General features: G+C 41.5%; 1 protein-coding gene across 3 annotated transcripts in view; it reads left to right on the top strand.

The window, feature by feature from the left end:
• Positions 1 to 19,596, top strand: part of GBE1 (1,4-alpha-glucan branching enzyme 1) — a 235,480-nt gene that overhangs the window by 97,043 nt on the left and 118,841 nt on the right. For all 3 annotated transcript variants that reach the window (XM_040423242.1, XM_040423241.1, XM_040423243.1), the window contains exons 7-8: positions 5,267 to 5,357; positions 8,248 to 8,457. In XM_040423242.1, coding sequence (XP_040279176.1) covers positions 5,267 to 5,357; positions 8,248 to 8,457 — 301 coding nt within the window. The remainder of the gene's footprint in view (positions 1 to 5,266; positions 5,358 to 8,247; positions 8,458 to 19,596) is intronic.

Here is a 19,596-nt window from a genome sequence, read left to right as displayed (position 1 = left end):
GATGGGATAGATCTCTGTACTGACCCCTGATATATTTATACATAGTTATTAGATCTCCCCTCAGTCATCTTTTTTCTAAAGTGAATAACCCTAATGTTGATAATCTGTCAGGGTACTGTAGTCGCCCCATTCTAGTTATTACTTTTGTTGCCCTCCTCTAAACCTTCTCCAGCTCGGCTATGTCTGCCTTGTTCACAGGAGCCCAGAACTGTACACAGTGCTCCATGTGTGGTCTGACTAGCGATTTGTAAAGTGGTAGGACTATGTTCTCATTACGGGCATCTATGCCCTTTTTGATGCAACCCATTACTTTATTGGCCTTGGCAGCAGCTGCCTGACACCGGTTTCTACAGCTTAGTTTGCTGTTCACAAAAATTCCTAGGTCCTTTCCATGTCAGTGTTACCCAGTGTTTTACGATTTAATATGTACGGATGACTTGTATTATTCCTTCCCATGTGCATAACCTTACATTTGTCAGTGTTAAATCTCATCTTCCACTTCTCTGCCCAAGCCTCCAATATATCCAGATCCATCTGTAGCAGTATACTGTCCTGTTAATTACTTTACACAGTTTAGTGTCATCTGCAAAAATGTATATTTTACTGTGCAAGCTTTCTACAAGATCATTAATAAATATATTGAAGAGAATAGGGCCCAATACTGACCCCTAAGTTACCCCACTAGTGACAGTGACCCAATCTTAGTGTGTACCATTAATAACCACCCTCTGCTTTCTATTACTGAGCCAGTTACTTACCCACATACAGACATTTTCTCCCAGTCCGAGCATTCTCATTTTATATACTAACCTTTTATGTGGTACAGTGTCAAATGCTTTGGAGAAGTCCAGATATACGACATCCATTGATTTGCCGCCATCATGTCTAGAACTTACCTCCTCATAGATACTTATTAAATTAGTTTGGCATGACCGATCCCACATGAAGCCTTGCTGATATGGCGTTATTTGCTTATTTTCATTGAGGTACTCCAAGATGGGATCTCTTAGAAAATCTTCAAACAGTTAACCTATCGGCCTAACGTTTTCGGGCTCTGTTTTTGGACCCTTTTTGAATATTGGCACCACATTTGCTATGCGCCAATTCTGTGGAACACTCGCTGTCAGTATAGAGTCCTTAAATATCAGAAATAAGGGTCTTCCTATGACATTACTTAATTATTTTAGGATACAGGGGTTTATGCCATCTGGTCCTGGCGATTTGTATATTTTAATAGACAGGGCACTTTTAATGGGGAATTTACTTTTACATTCTGCGTTTCATCTGACCGTTTATTTTCCTCAGTAAATACAGTGGAGAAAAAAAATATTTACCCACATGATAGGGCCAAGGGCTATTCATAGTATTCAGTATATTGGGCAGACTAGATGGGCCAAATGGTTCTTATCTGCCGACATATTCTATGTAATCTGTTATCTGCCTCAGGATGTCCTGCACATATCACTGAGCTCTTAGTGTCCTTCGTATCACTAGAAGGGGTGAACGACTTATCGTATGTGATGGCTCCCCAAATCATCACACCAGTATTTGGAGCCGTGTGTCACTTCACAGCAAAGGCAGGATTGAAGCGCTCACCACAAGGTGGTATTGTTAAAGTATTCAAATCATCTTAAATCCAGCGCTGTACTACTTACTACTAACTTCTTTGCAGTTGGAAGGCCGGGCGGGCAGGTGCTCGCAGCGTAGCTCACTACAGCACGTGCCTGCTCCGCCCACTTTATGAATGAAGCAGGCGCGCAGGTGAATGACATAGTGAGTTATGCTGCGAGTGCCCGCCCGGCCTCCTGACTGCCAAGAAGTTAGTAGTAAGTAGTACAAGCGCTGGATTTAAGATGATTTGAATACTTTAACAATACCACCTTGTGGTGATCGCTTCAATCCTGCCTTTGCTGTGAAGTGACACACGGCTCCAAATACTGGTGTGATGATTTGGGGAGCCATCACATACGATAAGTCGGTCACCCCTTCTAGTGATACGAAGGACACTAACAGCTCAGTGATATGTGCAGGACATCCTGAGGCAGATAACAGATTACATAGAATGTGTCGGCAGATAAGAACCATTTGGCCCACCTAGTCAGCCCAATATACTAAATACTATGAATAGCCCCTGGCCACTTACCAGTAGGAGGAGCTCCCGGCCGGACGCAGAGATCGCAGCTCGCAGGTAAGTATAATGGTTCTACAAATTGCTAAGTAACCATGGCAACCGGGACTGCAGTAGCATCCTGGTTGCCATGGTTACCGATCGGAGCCCCAGCGATTAAACTGGGACTCTGATCGGTACACTCCGCTGCCACCAATGATAGGGGTGAGATTTTAATTAGGAGGGGGAGGGAGGGGAGAAGGCCCACTGGCCACCAACGAGTTAACTACAGGGGAGGGAGGGAGGGGGGGGGGGCCCACTGGCCACCAACGAGTTAACTACAGGGGAGGGAGGGGGCCCACTGGCCACCAACGAGTTAACTACAGGGGAGGGAGGGGGCCCACTGGCCACCAACGAGTTAACTACAGGGGAGGGAGGGGGGCCGGCCGCACTGGCCAACAATGAGTTAACTACAGGGGAGGGGGGGGGCCCACTGGCCACCAATGAGTTAACTACAGGGGAGGGAGGGTGGGGGGGTCGGCCACACTGGCCACCAATGTGTTAACTACAGGGGGGGGGGGGCTGCTGCCTGGCAGCACCTGCAAGGCAGCAGGGGGCAGGGCAGTCATGTACACAGTTCTTTTAGTATATTCTAACCTGAAGCGTCCCCATCACCATGGGAACGCCTCTGTGTTAGAATATACTGTCGGATTTGAGTTTCACGATGTAACTCAAATCCGACGGTATATTCTAACATAGAGGCGTTCCCATGGTGATGGGGACGCTTCAAGTTAAAATATACCATCGGATTGGAGAAAACTCTATGGTATATTAACTCCTGACTTTACATTGAAAGTATACCATCGGATTTGAGAAAACTCTATGGTATATTAACTCCTGACTTTACATTGAAAGTCAATGGGGACGGATCCGTTTGAAATTGCACCATATTGTGTCAACGTCAAACGGATCCGTCCCCATTGACTTGCATTGTAATTCAGGACGGATCCGTTTGGCTCCGCACGGCCAGGATCCTCCAAAAATCAAGGAAGACCCACGGACGAAAAAACGGTCACGGATCACGGCAAAACGGAACCCGTTTTTGCGGACCGCAAAAAAATACGGTCGTGTGCATGAGGCCTTAAGGTCCTTTTTAATCTTTCCTGGTAAGTTTTATCCTGCAATCCATGTACTAGTTTAGTAGCTCTGAACTCTCTCCAAAGTATTAATATCCTTCTGGAGATATGGTCTCCAGTACTGCGCACAATACTCCAAATTAGGTCTCACTAGTGCTCTGTAGAGCGGCATGAGCACCTCCCTCTTTCTACTGGTAATGCCTCTCCCTATACACCCAAGCATTCTGCTAGCATTTCCTGCTGCTCTATGACATTGTCTGCCTACCTTTAAGTCTTCTGAAATAATAACTTCTAAATCCCTTTCCTCAGATACTGAGGTTAGGACTGTATCACTGATTTTATATTCTGCTCTTGGGTTTTTAGGCTTACTGGCCTATAGTTGCCCCATTCCTCCCTACTACCTTTCTTGTGAATGGGCACAACATTTGCTAATTTCCAATCTTCTGGGACGACTTCTGTTACCAGTGATTGGTTAAATAAATTTGTTAATGGTTTTGCTAGTTCACCGCTAAGCTCTCTTAATAGCTTTGGGTGTATCCCATCAGGCCCCTGTGACTTATTTGTATTAATTTTAGACAGCTGACTTAGAACCTCTTCCTCTGTAAAGACACATGCATGCATGTGTTTTCTCTCATGACAGTTCTTCCAACTGGTATTTTTAGGCAGGATAGTACTCGCCCACACACAGCAAGGGTTTCCCAGGAACATCTCTGCCAGACTGCAACACTTCCTTGGCCTGCTCGGTCACTAGATTTATCACCAATTGAGCATTTATGCGACAAGCTGGAACTACTGCTTTGACAACGAACAAGTGTACAGAATCTACAGGCCCAGTTGCAATATCTGTGGGCAAATGCGCCACAGCATACCATACGGACCTGTAGGAATCCATGTCCAACTGAATCTAATCTTTTATCAAGTCTAGAGGCGCCCAACAGGGTACCAGAGCCTATAGCTCTCCAATCCTGCCCTTGCTGTGGAGCAACGCACTGCCCCATCGGCTGGGGTGTCAATTTGAGGAGCCATCACATATGACAGTCGGTCATCCCTAGTACTAAATTACAAATGACACTAACAGCTCAGCGATATGTGCAGGACATCCTGTGGCCACATGTTATCTTTCATAGCATTTTTCAGCAGTATAATCCTCTCCCGCACGCAGCAAGGATTTCCCAGGAATGTCTCTGCTAGATTGCAACAACTTCCTTGGCCTGCCCAGTCACTAGATTTATCACCAATTGAGCATTTATGGGATGCAAGCTTTGGCAACCTACAAGTGTGCAGGATCTACAGGCCCAGCTGCAACATCTGTGGGCAAATGTGCCACAATATACCATACAGAACCTGTATGGCTCCGTGTCCAACCATATTTCATCTTGTATCCAGACTAGAGGTGCCCAACAGGGTCCTAGAGCCTCCTTTCAATTGTACAGTTTCCCGAATAAACTTATACTTTACATAGTAATGCAGTTTGTAAGACTGGAAAAAAACATCCGTCCATCCAGTTTAGCCTGCTTTATCTCAAATATTGTAATCGTCATTACATTAATACACAAAGTTTCATTTGATTACAACTCGTTATTGGTGTGTTTTTTTGTCAATGAGTGGATACATATGCATACACACACTATTAATATTTAAGCCTAGGTCCACACTAAATTTCTTGTTCTGGAAATTACGGTGAATATTTATTACTCCTGCTATAAAGGTATCCATACACCTGGCTACTCTCTCTCTAGACTCCCTTACTTTGAATGGGCAGATAGACAAAAGACACTGCCAGACGCCTCTTGTGCAGGATATAAAGATCAGACGTTGAATTTTAACTCTCCCGATCTTTTCTCTGTTGGAGCAGAGTCAAAAGCTCCCCATAGACATTGGATTATCGGCCAGTCCCACCAACAGTTCTCCAATATGTATGGGGACCTTAACTAAAAAACTGAGATTTTCTATCCGTTTTATATCATGATTTTCTTCTTTTATTGGGGTTTATTATAGTATTATCATTTATTTTATTCAACAGGTTACAATTGCATTCAGTTGATGGCTGTGATGGAACATGCATACTACGCTAGTTTTGGATACCAGATCACCAGTTTCTTTGCCGCATCAAGGTATTTTAAAAAGTTCTTCAGTCGACTGTGAATTCTCCATAAATTTGCTTAATGGGGATGCCCCATGATTAGATATTAAACAGGTTGTGCAGTGTGACAGTATTGATGGCTTATGCTCCGGATAGGTCATCAGTATCAGATTGGCGTGGGCCCATATCTGGGTATTGTATCTGACAGCATCCAACTCGGTCTATTTCAGGAGAAGAGATCACTAACCACTTAAGCAGAGAGGGGAAAGCACATGTAGACTACCACGTAATGGAATAGACTGTTGCAAGCTGCCAGAAAGCAGAGCACATCTGCATATTCATTTATTACATCATGCAGAATGTTTTATTTTTATCTTTTGTATTTGTTTCTCCTAAATTGATACAGCAGAAGGAATGAATCATTACATGATTCCCATTCCCATCGAAGTGTGACTTCGATTAGGCATGACTGAGATCAATGGGTGTGACTTAGATTAGGGGTGTGGCTGAGACAAATGGGTGTGACTTCGATTAGGGGTGTGGCTTAGCAGGAAGGGGGCATTGTTTAACTACGACAATGTCTTGGTGCAAAGTTAGCCAAGCAATAAGTGGTGTACAGTTAGACAAAAGTCTTGAACATATCTAGCAAAATACAACATATTTATTATACAGTGTGAGTCAAGTGATTAATTTGGCGCATCTTGGTGTCAGAGAGGATTAGTAAATCTGCCCTATTCTTTGTAGTGACTTTTTGTTCTTCCTATAGAGGGGCTCCCAAATTAGATTCCTTCCAACTATTACATTAAATTGCACCAGTGGGAGAAAAAATATACCCGCCCAAAAAAGAAAAAGAAAAAATATTTTCTTCTTCTGCGTATTTTATTAGAGAATCTGTTTCTACACTAAACAATCTAAAATACATTTATTCGTTTTTGTACAGATCCACTATTGTAGTAAAAAGCTTGCTTACAATGATTGTTCCTCAAGTAACATGCAAAATCTTTATTATTTATTCACTATATATATATATATATAATATATATATATATATATAATAAGAATGAGTGGTCCCACTTTTTTTCACCAAACGGATGTGCCGCGGTGTCATTCTTTATTCTACATTACACACCTTGGTAAGGTGCTTTCACCGCTGGCACCCAAACATTCAGTACTGAGGAGTGCTGCCTTGAACTTTCATTTATTTATATATATATATATATATATATATATATATATATATACACTGCTCAAAAAAATAAAGGGAACACAAAAATAACTCATCCTAGATCTGAATTAATTAAATATTCTTCTGAAATACTTTGTTCTTTACATAGTTGAATGTGCTGACAACAAAATCACACAAAAATAAAAAAATGGAAATAAATTTTTTTTACCCATGGAGGTCTGGATTTGGAATCACACTCAAAATTAAAGTGGAAAAACACACTACAGGCTGATCCAACTTTGACGTAATGTCCTTAAAACAAGTCAAACTGAGGCTCAGTAGTGTGTGTGGCCTCCACGTGCCTGTATGACCTCCCTGCAACGCCTGTGCATGCTCCTGATGAGGTGGCAGACGGTCTCCTGAGGGATCTCTTCCCAGACCTGGAATAAAGCATCTGCCAACTCCTGGACAGTCTGTGGTGGATAGAGCGAGACATGATGTCCCAGATGTGCTCATTTGGATTCAGGTCTGGGGAATGGGCAGGCCAGTCCATAGCATCAATGCCTTCGTCTTGCAGGAACTGCTGACACACTCCAGCCACATGAGGTCTAGCGTTGTCTTGCATTAGGAGGAACCCAGGGCCAACCTCACCAGCATATGGTCTCACAAGTGGTCTGAGGATCTCATCTCGGTACCTAATGGCAGTCAGGCTACCTCTGGCGAGCACATGGAGGGCTGTGCGGCCCTCCAAAGAAATGCCACCCCACACCATTACTGACCCAATGCCAAACCAGTCATGCTGGAGGATGTTGCAGGCAGCAGAACGTTCTCCACGGCGTCTCCAGACTCTGTCACATCTGTCACATGTGCTCAGTGTGAACCTGCTTTCATCTGTGAAGAGCACAGGGCGCCAGTGGCGAATTTGCCAATCTTGGTGTTCTTTGGCAAATGCCAAACGTCCTGCACGGTGTTGGGCTGTAAGCACAACCCCCACCTGTGGACATCGGGCCCTCATATCACCCTCATGGAGTCTGTTTCTGACTGTTTGAGCAGACACATGCACATTTGTGGCCTGCTGGAGATAATTTTGCAGGGCTCTGGCAGTGCTGCTCCTGTTCCTCCTTGCACAAAGGCGGAGATAGCGGTCCTGCTGCTGGGTTGTTGCCCTCCTACGGCCTCCTCCACGTCTCCTGATGTACTGGCCTGTCTCCTGGTAGCGCCTCCCTGCTCTGGACACTACGCTGACAGACACAGCAAACCTTCTTGCCACAGCTCGCATTGATGTGCCATCCTGGATAAGCTGCACTACCTGAGCCACTTGTGTGGGTTGTAGACTCCGTCTCATGCTACCACTAGAGTGAAAGCACCGCCAGCATTCAAAAGGGACCAAAACATCAGCCAGGAAGCATAGGAACTGAGAAGTGGTTTGTGGTTACCACCTGCAGAACCACTCCTTTATTGGGGGTGTCTTGCTAATTGCCTATAATTTCCACCTGTTGTCTATCCCATTTGCACAACAGCATGTGAAATTGATTGTCACTCAGTGTTGCTTCCTAAGTGGACAGTTTGATTTCACAGAAGTGTGATTGACTTGGAGTTACATTGTGTTGTTTAAGTGTTCCCTTTATTTTTTTGAGCAGTGTGTGTGTGTGTGTGTATATATATATATATATATATATATATATATATATATATATATATATATATATATTTAATAATTATTATTCTTATAATTTTTTATTTTTTTTTGCAATAGTCGGTGTGGAACCCCAGATGAATTAAAGGAACTTGTTGACGTTGCCCATTCTATGGGAATCCAGGTTTTACTTGATGTTGTACATAGTCATGCATCAAAAAACAGTGAAGACGGTCTTAACCAATTTGATGGCACAGATGCATGCTTTTTCCATGATGGACCTAGAGGAAACCATGATCTCTGGGACAGCAGACTGTTTGACTACTCAAAGTAAGTTCTCTGTTCTAAGTACTGAAATGCGCTGTGACATTGCTCTTATTAACTACCACTTTTTCTTTACACCATTTACTCTTTGCCTCCATTATGATTTTCTGTGATGATTAACTTTTTCTGAATTGTCTTGTGTTTCTTAATCAAAATGGCTTGTTATGTATATTCATTAGGGAGCACCTCTCCCCTGCCACTGTCTAGCCATCTTTGGATACATAATTTTGCAGCTTCCTGCTATGTGATGACAACTGACAGTCCTCTGATATGCCTTAAAGGGAATCTGTCAGCAGTTCTGACCCTGCTAATTTGTTGACGGCATTCAGTGTGAAGGCAGTGCTCACTTTTAATTGCTCCCCTTCACAGGCCCTTCCCTTTGCTCTAAGTGTCAGCTGTAGAGGTCTACTGGTTAAATGATATGTCTGTCACTGAAAACGGGAGGGATTGTAAAGCAGCTTAATACAGAGAGCACTTCACAGTGAATCTCTACCTCCATTGCACTAAAAGAGCAGATTCTGGCAGAATTTAAAGGCTTAGTAGCCCTTTGGGGGCAATTTTTTAGGATTGCTTTGTGCTCATTTTGAGATAAAAATATATATTTTAAATATGGAGCCTTTTTTTCTGTACAGGCCTGAGATGCTCTAACAGAGGGATCTGAATCTCTGCTCTGTCAGCCAGCTAATCTGAGGGGTTTCTTATCTCAGCTCTTTCACATTATCAACACTCATTAAAGCTCAATCCTTGTCTTACTGATAAGAGTGTGGCTCAAATAAGTGTTGACCTCTTAGTAATTAAGAGATCAGGGTTATTGGATGACCAGCACAAAGTGAAAGAAAAAAGTATGATTCACACAGCTAGACAAACAGTTAACCCTTTTGTTTTTTAATAAAGACAAATTGAAAAGATGATTTTTAGCCCAAAATGAGTAAAATACAATAATAATAAAAAAAGTGTACATAGCCTTTAAGTTCATATTTGCACTATTCCTAATATAACTTTCACATTGTACTGCTCACCCAAAGCCCCTACCTAGTGCAGTCAACAGTTTAACATGGTCAAAACTGCTGTCAGACCCCGTTTAACATACCCTGCTTAACAACGGTGAACATGATTGGTCAAAGAAATCACTGAACCTGTCTACAAACTCCATCCCACAGAGTCTTCAAAGCTTGGAAAACTCTGACTCATACCTAAAATAAATGTATGTCTTAAACCACTAGAAAAATCTCCTCCTGCTTCATTAACATGAGAGTAAAATAAAAAGATCTAAAATATGGAATGCTAAGTTTAATCCGACCCTCTCCATACATTTATAGAGTAGCAGGAAGTGACCCTCTCCATAAGTTTATAGAGTAGCAGGAAGTGAGTTCCTGACAGATGCTGTGCTTGCTTGATCAGGGACAGGGGCTTGGCTGTTACTGACAGCCAGGCCCCTGCTGTATCTGCTGGCATAGCTCGAAACTCAGATGCCTGAGGATTTATCACTTAGATGGCACATCTAAGTGGTTTACAGAGGGAGGGGGCTCCCTTTCTCAAGCTGTCGGCACCTGGAAGCCTTACATAAGCCTCTGGGCCCATCATGAGCCTAGGAGTTGTCTATGAGGCCCATAGGCAACTGTCAGTGTGAAACTGACAGTATCAATGCAGTCCAATCCAATACTACTGCATTGAATAAGCAATCAGATAAAAAAATAAAGTCCCTCCCCTCATCAAACCATTTACTATTGTAAAAAATAGAAAAAAACACCTAAAAATAGACATACCTAATTGCCGTGTGTGTACTAAACAGCTCTATAAATATATTACATGATCTACCACATCAGGTGAACGCCATACAAAAATAATTTAAAAATGATGCCAGAGGAGCTATTTTGATCACTCCGCCCCACCCCCGAAATCATAATGTCAAGCCATAATCATAAAAAAGCCATTTGTGTCCTAAAATGGTACCAATGGAAGAGTCGCATCATCCTGCAAATAACAAGCCCTCCCACAAGACCATAAAAATTGGCTCTTAGAAAATAGAGACACAAAAACGTTCTTTTTTTTTTTTTTTCAAGAATGGTATTTGGTATTGCCGCGTCCGTAATTACCTGCTCTATAAAAATATCACATGATCTAATCTGTCAGGTGAATGCCATAAAAAAAAAAAAAAAAAAAATCTATGTCAGAACAGCCATTTTTGGTCACCTCACTTTACAAAAAACATAATAGGAAGCAATCAGTAATTTTGGTTTACCAATGGAAACGTCAACTCATCCCACAGAAAAATGTGCCCTCACACAAGACCATTGCCAGAAAAATAAAACAAATATGGCTCTCAGCACCTCTAAAACATGATTTATTTATTTTTTTCAGAAATGCTTTCATTGTATAAAAAATATGTAAAATTTGTTTCTCTGTAATCATACCGGCTAGTAGAGAAAAGTTAAGTTGACATTTTTCCCAGACAGTATACGCTGCTATAACTAAACTCTAAAAGCTATGGCAATTCTGGCCTTTTCTTTATCCTGGTTCCCAAAAAGTGAAATAAAAAGCGATTAAAAAGTCATGTGTACCCCAAAATAGTATCAATGATAATGGTAAGTCATCCTGCAAAAAATAAGACTTCATAAAGCCAAGTTGAGAGAAGAATATAAAAAAAAAACGTATATTTGTCAGAAAGTAGCCGTACTGGTACCTAGACACTCTTCAAAAACATGTCACCTGTAAACCAGTTTATCAAAATATGCTCCGTACTGTACCCAAACAGCAGTTTTCGTCCACATTTATGGTAATTTGATACCTAGTAGAACCGGCCTAACAATTTAAGGATGTCTCAGATTGCACAAACTGTACAGCATGTTGAAGACTAAAATGCCATATCTGTGGAAAACTTGCAATTTTCAATTTACACTGGCCTCTGTTCATTACTTTCTGCAAAATACATATGCTGTCAGAATGCTCACTCCAGCCCATTATTCACTTTAACCCCTTAACGCCAGCGCTGTATATGTACGGCGCCCTGATCGGGTGGGTGCAGGAGCTGCGCCTGCCAGATCCGCGGCATGGGTCCGGCAATCATGATACCAATCATGAAATCACCGATGCTGGCACATTAACCCCTGCACGACCGCGGCATGTGTGGGCTTCAGGAGTGTGCAGGGTGTCCATCGGGTCCTCGCGCTGCTGTGACGGGGACCAAATGGCAGGGAAGGCAACCCAATGCCTTCCTTAGGCAACATGGCTGCCTTCCAGGAGAGCCTGTGAGATCCTGCCCCCCTGAATCTCACAGGCAGGAAGGCTGTAAGTGTATTACACTGTGTAATACACTTACAGCCAATGCATTACAATACATAAGTATTGTAATGCATTGTAAAGGGGATCAGACTCCCAAAAGTTAAAGTCCCAGAGTGGGACAAAAAGAAAAGTGAGGAAAAAAAAAAAAAGTGTCCTTTTCCCAAAAGAAAGTTAAAAAAAATTGTAAAAAATATGCAAAAAAAGAAAAGTAGATGTATTAGGTATCGCCGTGTCCCTATCGACCGGCTCTATAAAAATATCCCATGACCTAACCCCTCAGGTGAACACCGTTGAAAAAATAAAATAAAAACTGTCAAAGAAAACCCATTTTTTTTGTTAACTTTCATCACTAAAAGTGCAACACAAGCGATCAAAAAGGCATATGCCCCCAAAATAGTACCAATCTAACCATCACCTCATCCCGCAAAAAATCATCCCCTACCTAAGACAATCGCCCAAAAAATAAAAAAAAACTATAGCACTCAGACTATGGAGACACTAAAACATAATTTTTTTTTTGTTTCAAAAATGCTTTTATTGTGTTAAACGTAAAAAAAAAAGTAGACACACTAGGTATCGCCGCGTTCATAACAACCTGCTCTATAAAAATACCACATGATCTAACCCCTCGGGTGAACACCGTAAAAAAAAAAAATAGTGTCAAAAAAGCCATTTTTTGTCACCTTACATCACAAAAAGTGTAATAGCAAGTGATCAAAAAGTCATATTCCCCCCAAAATAGTGCCAATCAAACCGTCCTCTCATACCGCAAAAATTATACCCTACCTAACTACCTCAGACAATCGCCCAAAAACTGAAAAAACTATGGCTCTGACTATGGAGACACTAAAACATGATTTTTATTTGTTTTTGTTTAAGAAATGATATTGTGTAAAACTTACATAAATAAAAAGTTAAATGTAAAAAATAAATAAAAAAGTATACATATTAGGTATTTCCACGTCCGCAACGACCTGCTCTATAAAATGATCACACAATCTAACCCCTCAGGTGAACACCGTAAAAAAAACTATGTAAAAAAAGCCATTTATTTTTCACCCTACATCACAAAAAGTGTAATACCAAGCCATCAAAAAGTCATACGCACCCCAAAATAGTACCAATAAAACTGTAATCTAATCCCCGCAAAAAATGAGACCCTACCTAAGGGTACTTTCACACTTGCATTGTTGGATTCCAGCCGGCAGTTCCATCACTGGAACTGCCTGCCAGATCCGGCAATCTATATGCAAACGGATACCATTTGTAGACGGATCCGGATGCGGATCCGTCTCCGTCTCACAAATGCATTGCAATACCAGATCTGTCTCTCCGGTTGTCATCTGGAAAATAGATCCGGTATTTATCTTTTTCACATTTTTAAAGGTCTGCGCATGTGCAGACCGGAAAACCGGATCTGTTTTTCCGGAACACTTTGGGCCGGTTCCGGCATTAGTGCATTTCAATGGAAAATAATGCCGGCAATCCAGCAAGTATTCCAGAATTTTGGATGGAGAAAATACCGCAGATTGCTCCCCATTCAGAATGCATTAGGATAAAACTGATCCGTTTTTTTCCGGTATTAAGCCCCTAGGACGGAACTCAATACCGGAAAAGTTTCACGCAAGTGTGAAAGTACCCTAAGACAATCGCCCAAAAAATAGAAAAACTAGGGCGAATATGGAGACACTGAAACATGATTTATTTATTTATTTTTATAAAAAATGCTGTTATTGTATAAAACATAAATAAAAAAGTGTATATATTAGGTATTGCCGCGTCCGTAACAACCTGCTCTATAAAAATACCTAACCTGTCAGATGAACATTGTAAATAACAAAAAATTAAAACTGTGCCAAAACACCTATTTTTTGTTATCTTGCTTCACAAAAAGTGTAATATAGAGCAACCAAAAATCCTATGTACCCTAAAATAGTACCAACAAAACTGCCACCTTATCCCGTAGTTTCCAAAATGGGGTAATTTTTTGGGAGTTTCTACTCTAGGGGTGCATCAGGGGGTCTTCAAATGTGACATGGCAGTTTAAAATTATCCCAGTGAAATCTGCTTTCCAAAAACCATATGGCATTCCTTTCCTTCTGCGCCCTGCCGTGTGCCCGTACAGCAGTTTACGACCACATATGGGGTGTTTCTGTAAACTACAGAGTCAGGGCAATAAATATTGAGTTTTGTTTGGATGTTAGTGGAAATAAAATGATTAAAATGGAAAATCTGCCAACAAAGTGAAATTCAGAAATTTCATCTCCATTTTCTATTAATTCTTGTGGAACAGCTAAAGGGTTAACAAAGTTTGTTAAATCAGTTTTGAATACCTTGAGGGGTGTAGTTTCTAAAATGTGGTCATTTTTGGATGGTTTTGAATGTAAGCCTCACAAAGTGACTTTAGACCTGAACTGGTCCCCAAAAAATAAAATGGCATTCACAAAAAACATGAAGTATACATATGGTAAATGTAAAGTAGTAAGTATTTTTGGAGTTATTACTATCTATTATAAAAGTTGAGAAATGTAAATTTGGAAATTTTTGGTAAATTTGGTATTTTGTTTTATAAATAAAAATGACATTTTTTTACTCCATTTTTCCACTGTCATGAAGTACAATATGTGACGAAAAAACAGTCTCAGAATGACCTGGATAAGGCTACTTTCACACTAGCGTTCGGGGCTCCGCTTGTGAGTTCCGTTTGAAGGCTCTCACAAGCGGCCCCGAACGGATCCGTCCAGCCCTAATGCATTCTGAGTGGATGCGGATCCGCTCAGAATACATCAGTTTGGCACCGTTTGTCCTCCGCTCCGCAGGCGGACCCCTGAACGCAGCTTGCAGCGTTCGGGTGTCCGCCTGGCCGTGCGGAGGCAAACGGATCCGTCCAGACTTACAATGTAAGTCAATGGGGACGGATCCGTTTGAAGTTGACACAATATGGCTCAATTTTCAAACGGATCCGTCCCCATTGACTTTCAATGTAAAGTCAAAACGGATTCGTTTGCATTATCATGAACAAAAAAAAAATATTATTATTTTTTTTTTTTTTGTTCATGGTAATGCAAACGGATCCGTTCTGAATGGATCTAAGCGTTTGCATTATAGGTGCGGATCCGTCTGTGCAGCTCCCAGACGGATCCGCACCTAACGCAGGTGTGAAAGTAGCATAAGTACTGCGTTTTAAAGTTATTACCACATAAAGTGACACATGTCAGATTTGCTAAAAATGACCTGGGCAGAAAGGTGAAAAATGGCTTGGTCCTGAAAGGGTTAATAAAGAGATACTTATTTACATTCTACAACTGCCCTGGATACTGACTTCAGCCCCATACGGTGGCTACAGCACCTACCGTATTTTTCACCCTATAAGACGCACCTAGGTTTTTGAGGAGGAAAATAAGAAAAAAAATATTTGAACCAAAAGGTGTGCTTTTTGTGGGCTTTGAACTGATGGTAGCCTGTGAATGACACTATTATGGGGGATCTGTGGATGACACACTGTTATGGGGGATCTGTGGCTGGCACTGTTATGGGGATCTGTGGCTGGCACTGTTATGGGGGATCTGTGGCTGGCACTGTTATGGGGGATCTGTGGCTGGCACTGTTATGGGGGATCTGTGGCTGGCACTGTTATGGGGGATCTGTGGCTGGCACTGTTATGGGGGATCTGTGGCTGGCACTGTTATGGGGGATCTGTGGCTGGCACTGTTATGGGGGATCTGTGGCTGGCACTGTTATGGGGGATCTGTGGCTGGCACTGTTATGGGATAAACAAAAAGGAAGAAAAAACTGGAACTGCAAATAGTATTTGCTCCTTGGGCGCTGCTCGGCTGGATATATAACGCAGAAGGTGAATAAAAAAGTATTTATTGGTCTACGCGTTTCGAGGGAATTGGACCCTCTTCCTCAGGACAATCATACCATACAGGACAGTAAACATTTATTTATACACTTGTTTTTGGCGCCTAAACTCGATTTCGGGGGCGGGGCTATGGGCGGAGTTAAGGTGCATATAAACAAACATGAGTTAAAATAATCGTTACTATATAAATAAATAAAAGCAAACTTAGGGACACTTCACAAGGACGTCCGGTAATCGCTGGAGTGGAAAATATGTACCAGTGATGGATGTAAACAGAGAGCAGCAGGGGGAGGTGATGTGTCAGGACGGGTCGCTAGGCCACGCCCACATTTGTGATGCAACACTGAGGGGGAAGTTGGGTTTTACTCAGTAATAAAAACGCGGGGGGGGCGGGGCTATGGGCGGAGTTAATATACATGTAAACGAGCATGAGTTTAAGATAATCCCTACTATATTGGTGAAAACAAACATAGTCACTGGAGTGTGAATTATGCCCCAGTGATGGATATAAATAGAGAGCAGCAGGGGGAGGTGATACGTTAGGACGGGTCACTAGGCCACGCCCACATTTGTGACATGCACTGACGGGGAAGTTGGGTGTTGCTGTTCTACTAAGTAATGGGAGCGCTGGGGGGGCGGGACAGTAGGCGGAGTTAATATACATGTAAACATGAAATAAGACAATCCCTCCTTTATGGGTAAAAACAAACTTAGGGACACTTAATATGGATGTCCAGTGGTAAATAGGGTAAAAAATGTATGCACAAGTGATATATATGAAACAGAGAGCGGCAGGGGGAGGTAATACTTAGGGACGGGTCGCTAGGCCACGCCCACATTGATGACGTAACATTATAGGGGAGGTTGGGTTTTGCTGAGTGATAGAAGTGCTGGGAAGCGCTATAAAATAATATACTACGCAGAGTGGTAGGATACGCCCCCACTACCTTGGCACGTAAGCTGACGGGGCGGGCCCTCGGAGATGTCCTGTATAATAGTGAATAGACGTTATGGGAGCAGAATAACGACTGAATGGTGAAAGAATATAGAGTGCACACAGTAAAAGGAAATTAACATAGCAGGTAAATATAGATAAAAATATTATCATAAAAAGGATATATCATGTATAAAATTCTATAAAACATAGGTAGTAGCATATGTTATTTGATTACAGTACTGTTTCACTCAGTTCATTGAGACCATGGGGTGTTAGCGTATCAAGTTGATATATCCAGAAGACTTCACGTTTTTGTAGGATATCAAACCGATTAAATGGGTTTTCTGGTATGTGTTCTATAGGAGTGATTTTTATTGGGTGTTTTTGTTTTTCTGTAGTTGTCGCACAGTGTCTTGACAAGCTGTGTTTTTGATATAAGCGTCGTATATTGTATGTATGTTGATTAAATCGACAGTGTAACTCCTGTGTTGTGCGCCCCACATACTGCAGGCCGCAACTGCACTCGATTAGGTATATGACGTAAGAGGACTGACACGTCATGTATTGTTTTATGGGGAAGGACGTTTTATTGCGGTTTGATATGAATGTGGTTTGATTATGGGTAATTGTTTTACAGCATAGGCATCGCCTAGACCGGCATTTGTAGCTGCCCGCATTCTGTGCCGTAATTATACTGGATTTCTTTTGTGGTGCATTGTGTTGTCTGGGTTTGCTGGGGGCCAAAATGCTTTTTATCGTAGGGGCTCGTCTATATGTAATGGCTGGTTTATGCGCTAGGTGTTTTGAGAGGTATGGATCTTGGAGTAATATATGCCAGTGTTTGGCTAGAACGTTCTTAATATGCCCATTTGACGTGCTGTACTGGGTGATAAAATTAAGACGATCTTGTGTTTCTTCTTTTTTGGAGGTCTTTGTAAGACATTCCTCCTGGGACACAATGGAACTTTTTTTCAAGGCGTTTTTTATCAGTTTAGGTGGATATTTTTTTGCCGAAAAACGTTTACGGATGGTGTCTGTCTGTTGTATGAAATCTTCTTTATATGTACAGTTACGTCTTATTCGTTTAAATTGGCTATAAGGTATGTTTTGTAGCCATTTTTTGTGATGAAAACTGGAATAATGAATATAACTGTTACTATCTACCGGTTTGAAGTATGTTTTGGTCGATATGGTGCTATTGTGACTCTGAATGATAATATCTAAAAATTCGATTTCCGTTTTATTAAAGTTGAGAGTGAAGGTGATACCCCAATCTGTTTCGTTAAGGGATTGGCAAAAGGTTTTGGCGGAGAGCTCGTCCCCATCCCATATAATGAATATATCATCGATATACCTCCTGAAAAAAATGATTTTGTTTTTATAGGTTGAGTGATTGGTTATGTGTAGTTCTTCGAACTCCCCCATAAATAAATTAGCGAAGGACGGTGCTACACGCGTCCCCATAGCGGTCCCCTTACACTGGTGGTAGATGTTACCATTGTATAAAAAATAATTGTTTTCTAAAATAAACTGTAAGCTTTGTAATAGGAAAGAAATTTGGGAAGATTTTAGGCTAATGTCCCTTTCCAGCACTGATTGGACGCACCGGAGGCCTAGTTCGTGTTTAATGTTGGTATATAGGGATGTGACATCTAAAGTGAGAAACGAATATGATTTTTCCCAATTTATAGTTTTTAATTCACGGATGAGCTGGCTGGAGTCATGTAGATACGTGGGCAGGTTTTTGACATATGGCTGTAAGTGAAGATCCATATATTGAGATAAATTGCTTGTCGCACATTTGGTATTGGAGACGATGGGCCTACCTGGGGGGTTATCTTTATTCTTATGAATTTTTGGAAGGTGATAAAAATAGGGGTTGCACGGGATTTTTGGTAGAAGGAAATTTTTTTCTTTTTTATTTATGTAACCCTTACTGTGGGCCTCTTTCACTAGGTTGGTTAGACTGATATTTACATTTGTGAAGGGGTTATGGTGTATTTTTGAATAATATTCGGTATCGTTTAGAATCCTTTGAGCCTCGTTTTCGTATTCCGTGTAATTCTGAATGACAATTGCCCCCCCTTTGTCGGCAGGGCGGATAACTATATCACGGTTGTTTTTGAGCGTGTTCAAAGCTACTTTTTCAGATTTTGTCAAATTACCATTATGATTGTGAATAACTGGTTTTTTGGTTAAGATCTTAAGGTCAGCAGAAATCAGGTCAAAAAATGTTGGTATGCAGTGCCCTTGACTATATGACGGAAAAAAATTTGATTTTGGACGTACATCAATGTGTCTGTACTCCTGGTCTGGTGAATTGGTGTCATGCTTCTGTGGTATGGGATTTTCCCTTGAGAAGTGTCTTTTTATTGTTAGGATCCTTCTGAATTTTTGAATGTCGATGAAAAGCTCAAAGGGGTTAACCTTATTGTGTGGACAAAAGGAAAGTCCTTTTTGCAATAAGCCAGTCTCTTGCTCATTTAGTTGGTATGTGGATAAATTGAAAATTTTGATGGTTGTGTTTGAAAGCGGTGTAGGGTTCTTCTTTTTGGTTACTTTAATTTTCCTTTTTTGGACTCCTCCTCTCTTACCTCTCCGTCTAATTTTCTTTTTGTTGGTGTTGGTCTGAAATATTTGGTTATTTGTTGGTGGTTTTTTGGAATGGCACCTGTGTTCCTTACTACCCCTAAAAAAGAAGCAGAGTGGGAAACAGAGGAGTGGGAAAGTGGGGGGTTTTTAACTACTGTACTCGGTGATGTGGCAGGGTTTAAAAAAGGTACGAGGCCCCCCTTTCTTGGGATCTGTATTGTCAATTATGACATGATTAGTGGGGGTCTCGGTAGTGGGTTCGGGTGATAGATGTAAGGAAAAATTGAGATCGGTCTGTGAAAGGCTAAGCTGTGGATCCTGATCCATATTGAGGTCGATTAGATTGGTGTGGTTATCACTGTGGGTGTGAAATGCTTCCCGTCGGGCCTTAAAATCATGGTATTTTGAACGGAGTGTCCGAAAATTATCCAGGAAATCATCAGTGGAAAAATCTTGCTTCTTGGGGGTG

The sequence above is a fragment of the Bufo bufo genome, chromosome 3 (genome assembly GCF_905171765.1).
Source record: "Bufo bufo chromosome 3, aBufBuf1.1, whole genome shotgun sequence".
NCBI classification, from domain to species: Eukaryota; Metazoa; Chordata; class Amphibia; order Anura; family Bufonidae; genus Bufo; species Bufo bufo.
This window is presented reverse-complemented; position numbering and strand designations above follow the sequence as displayed.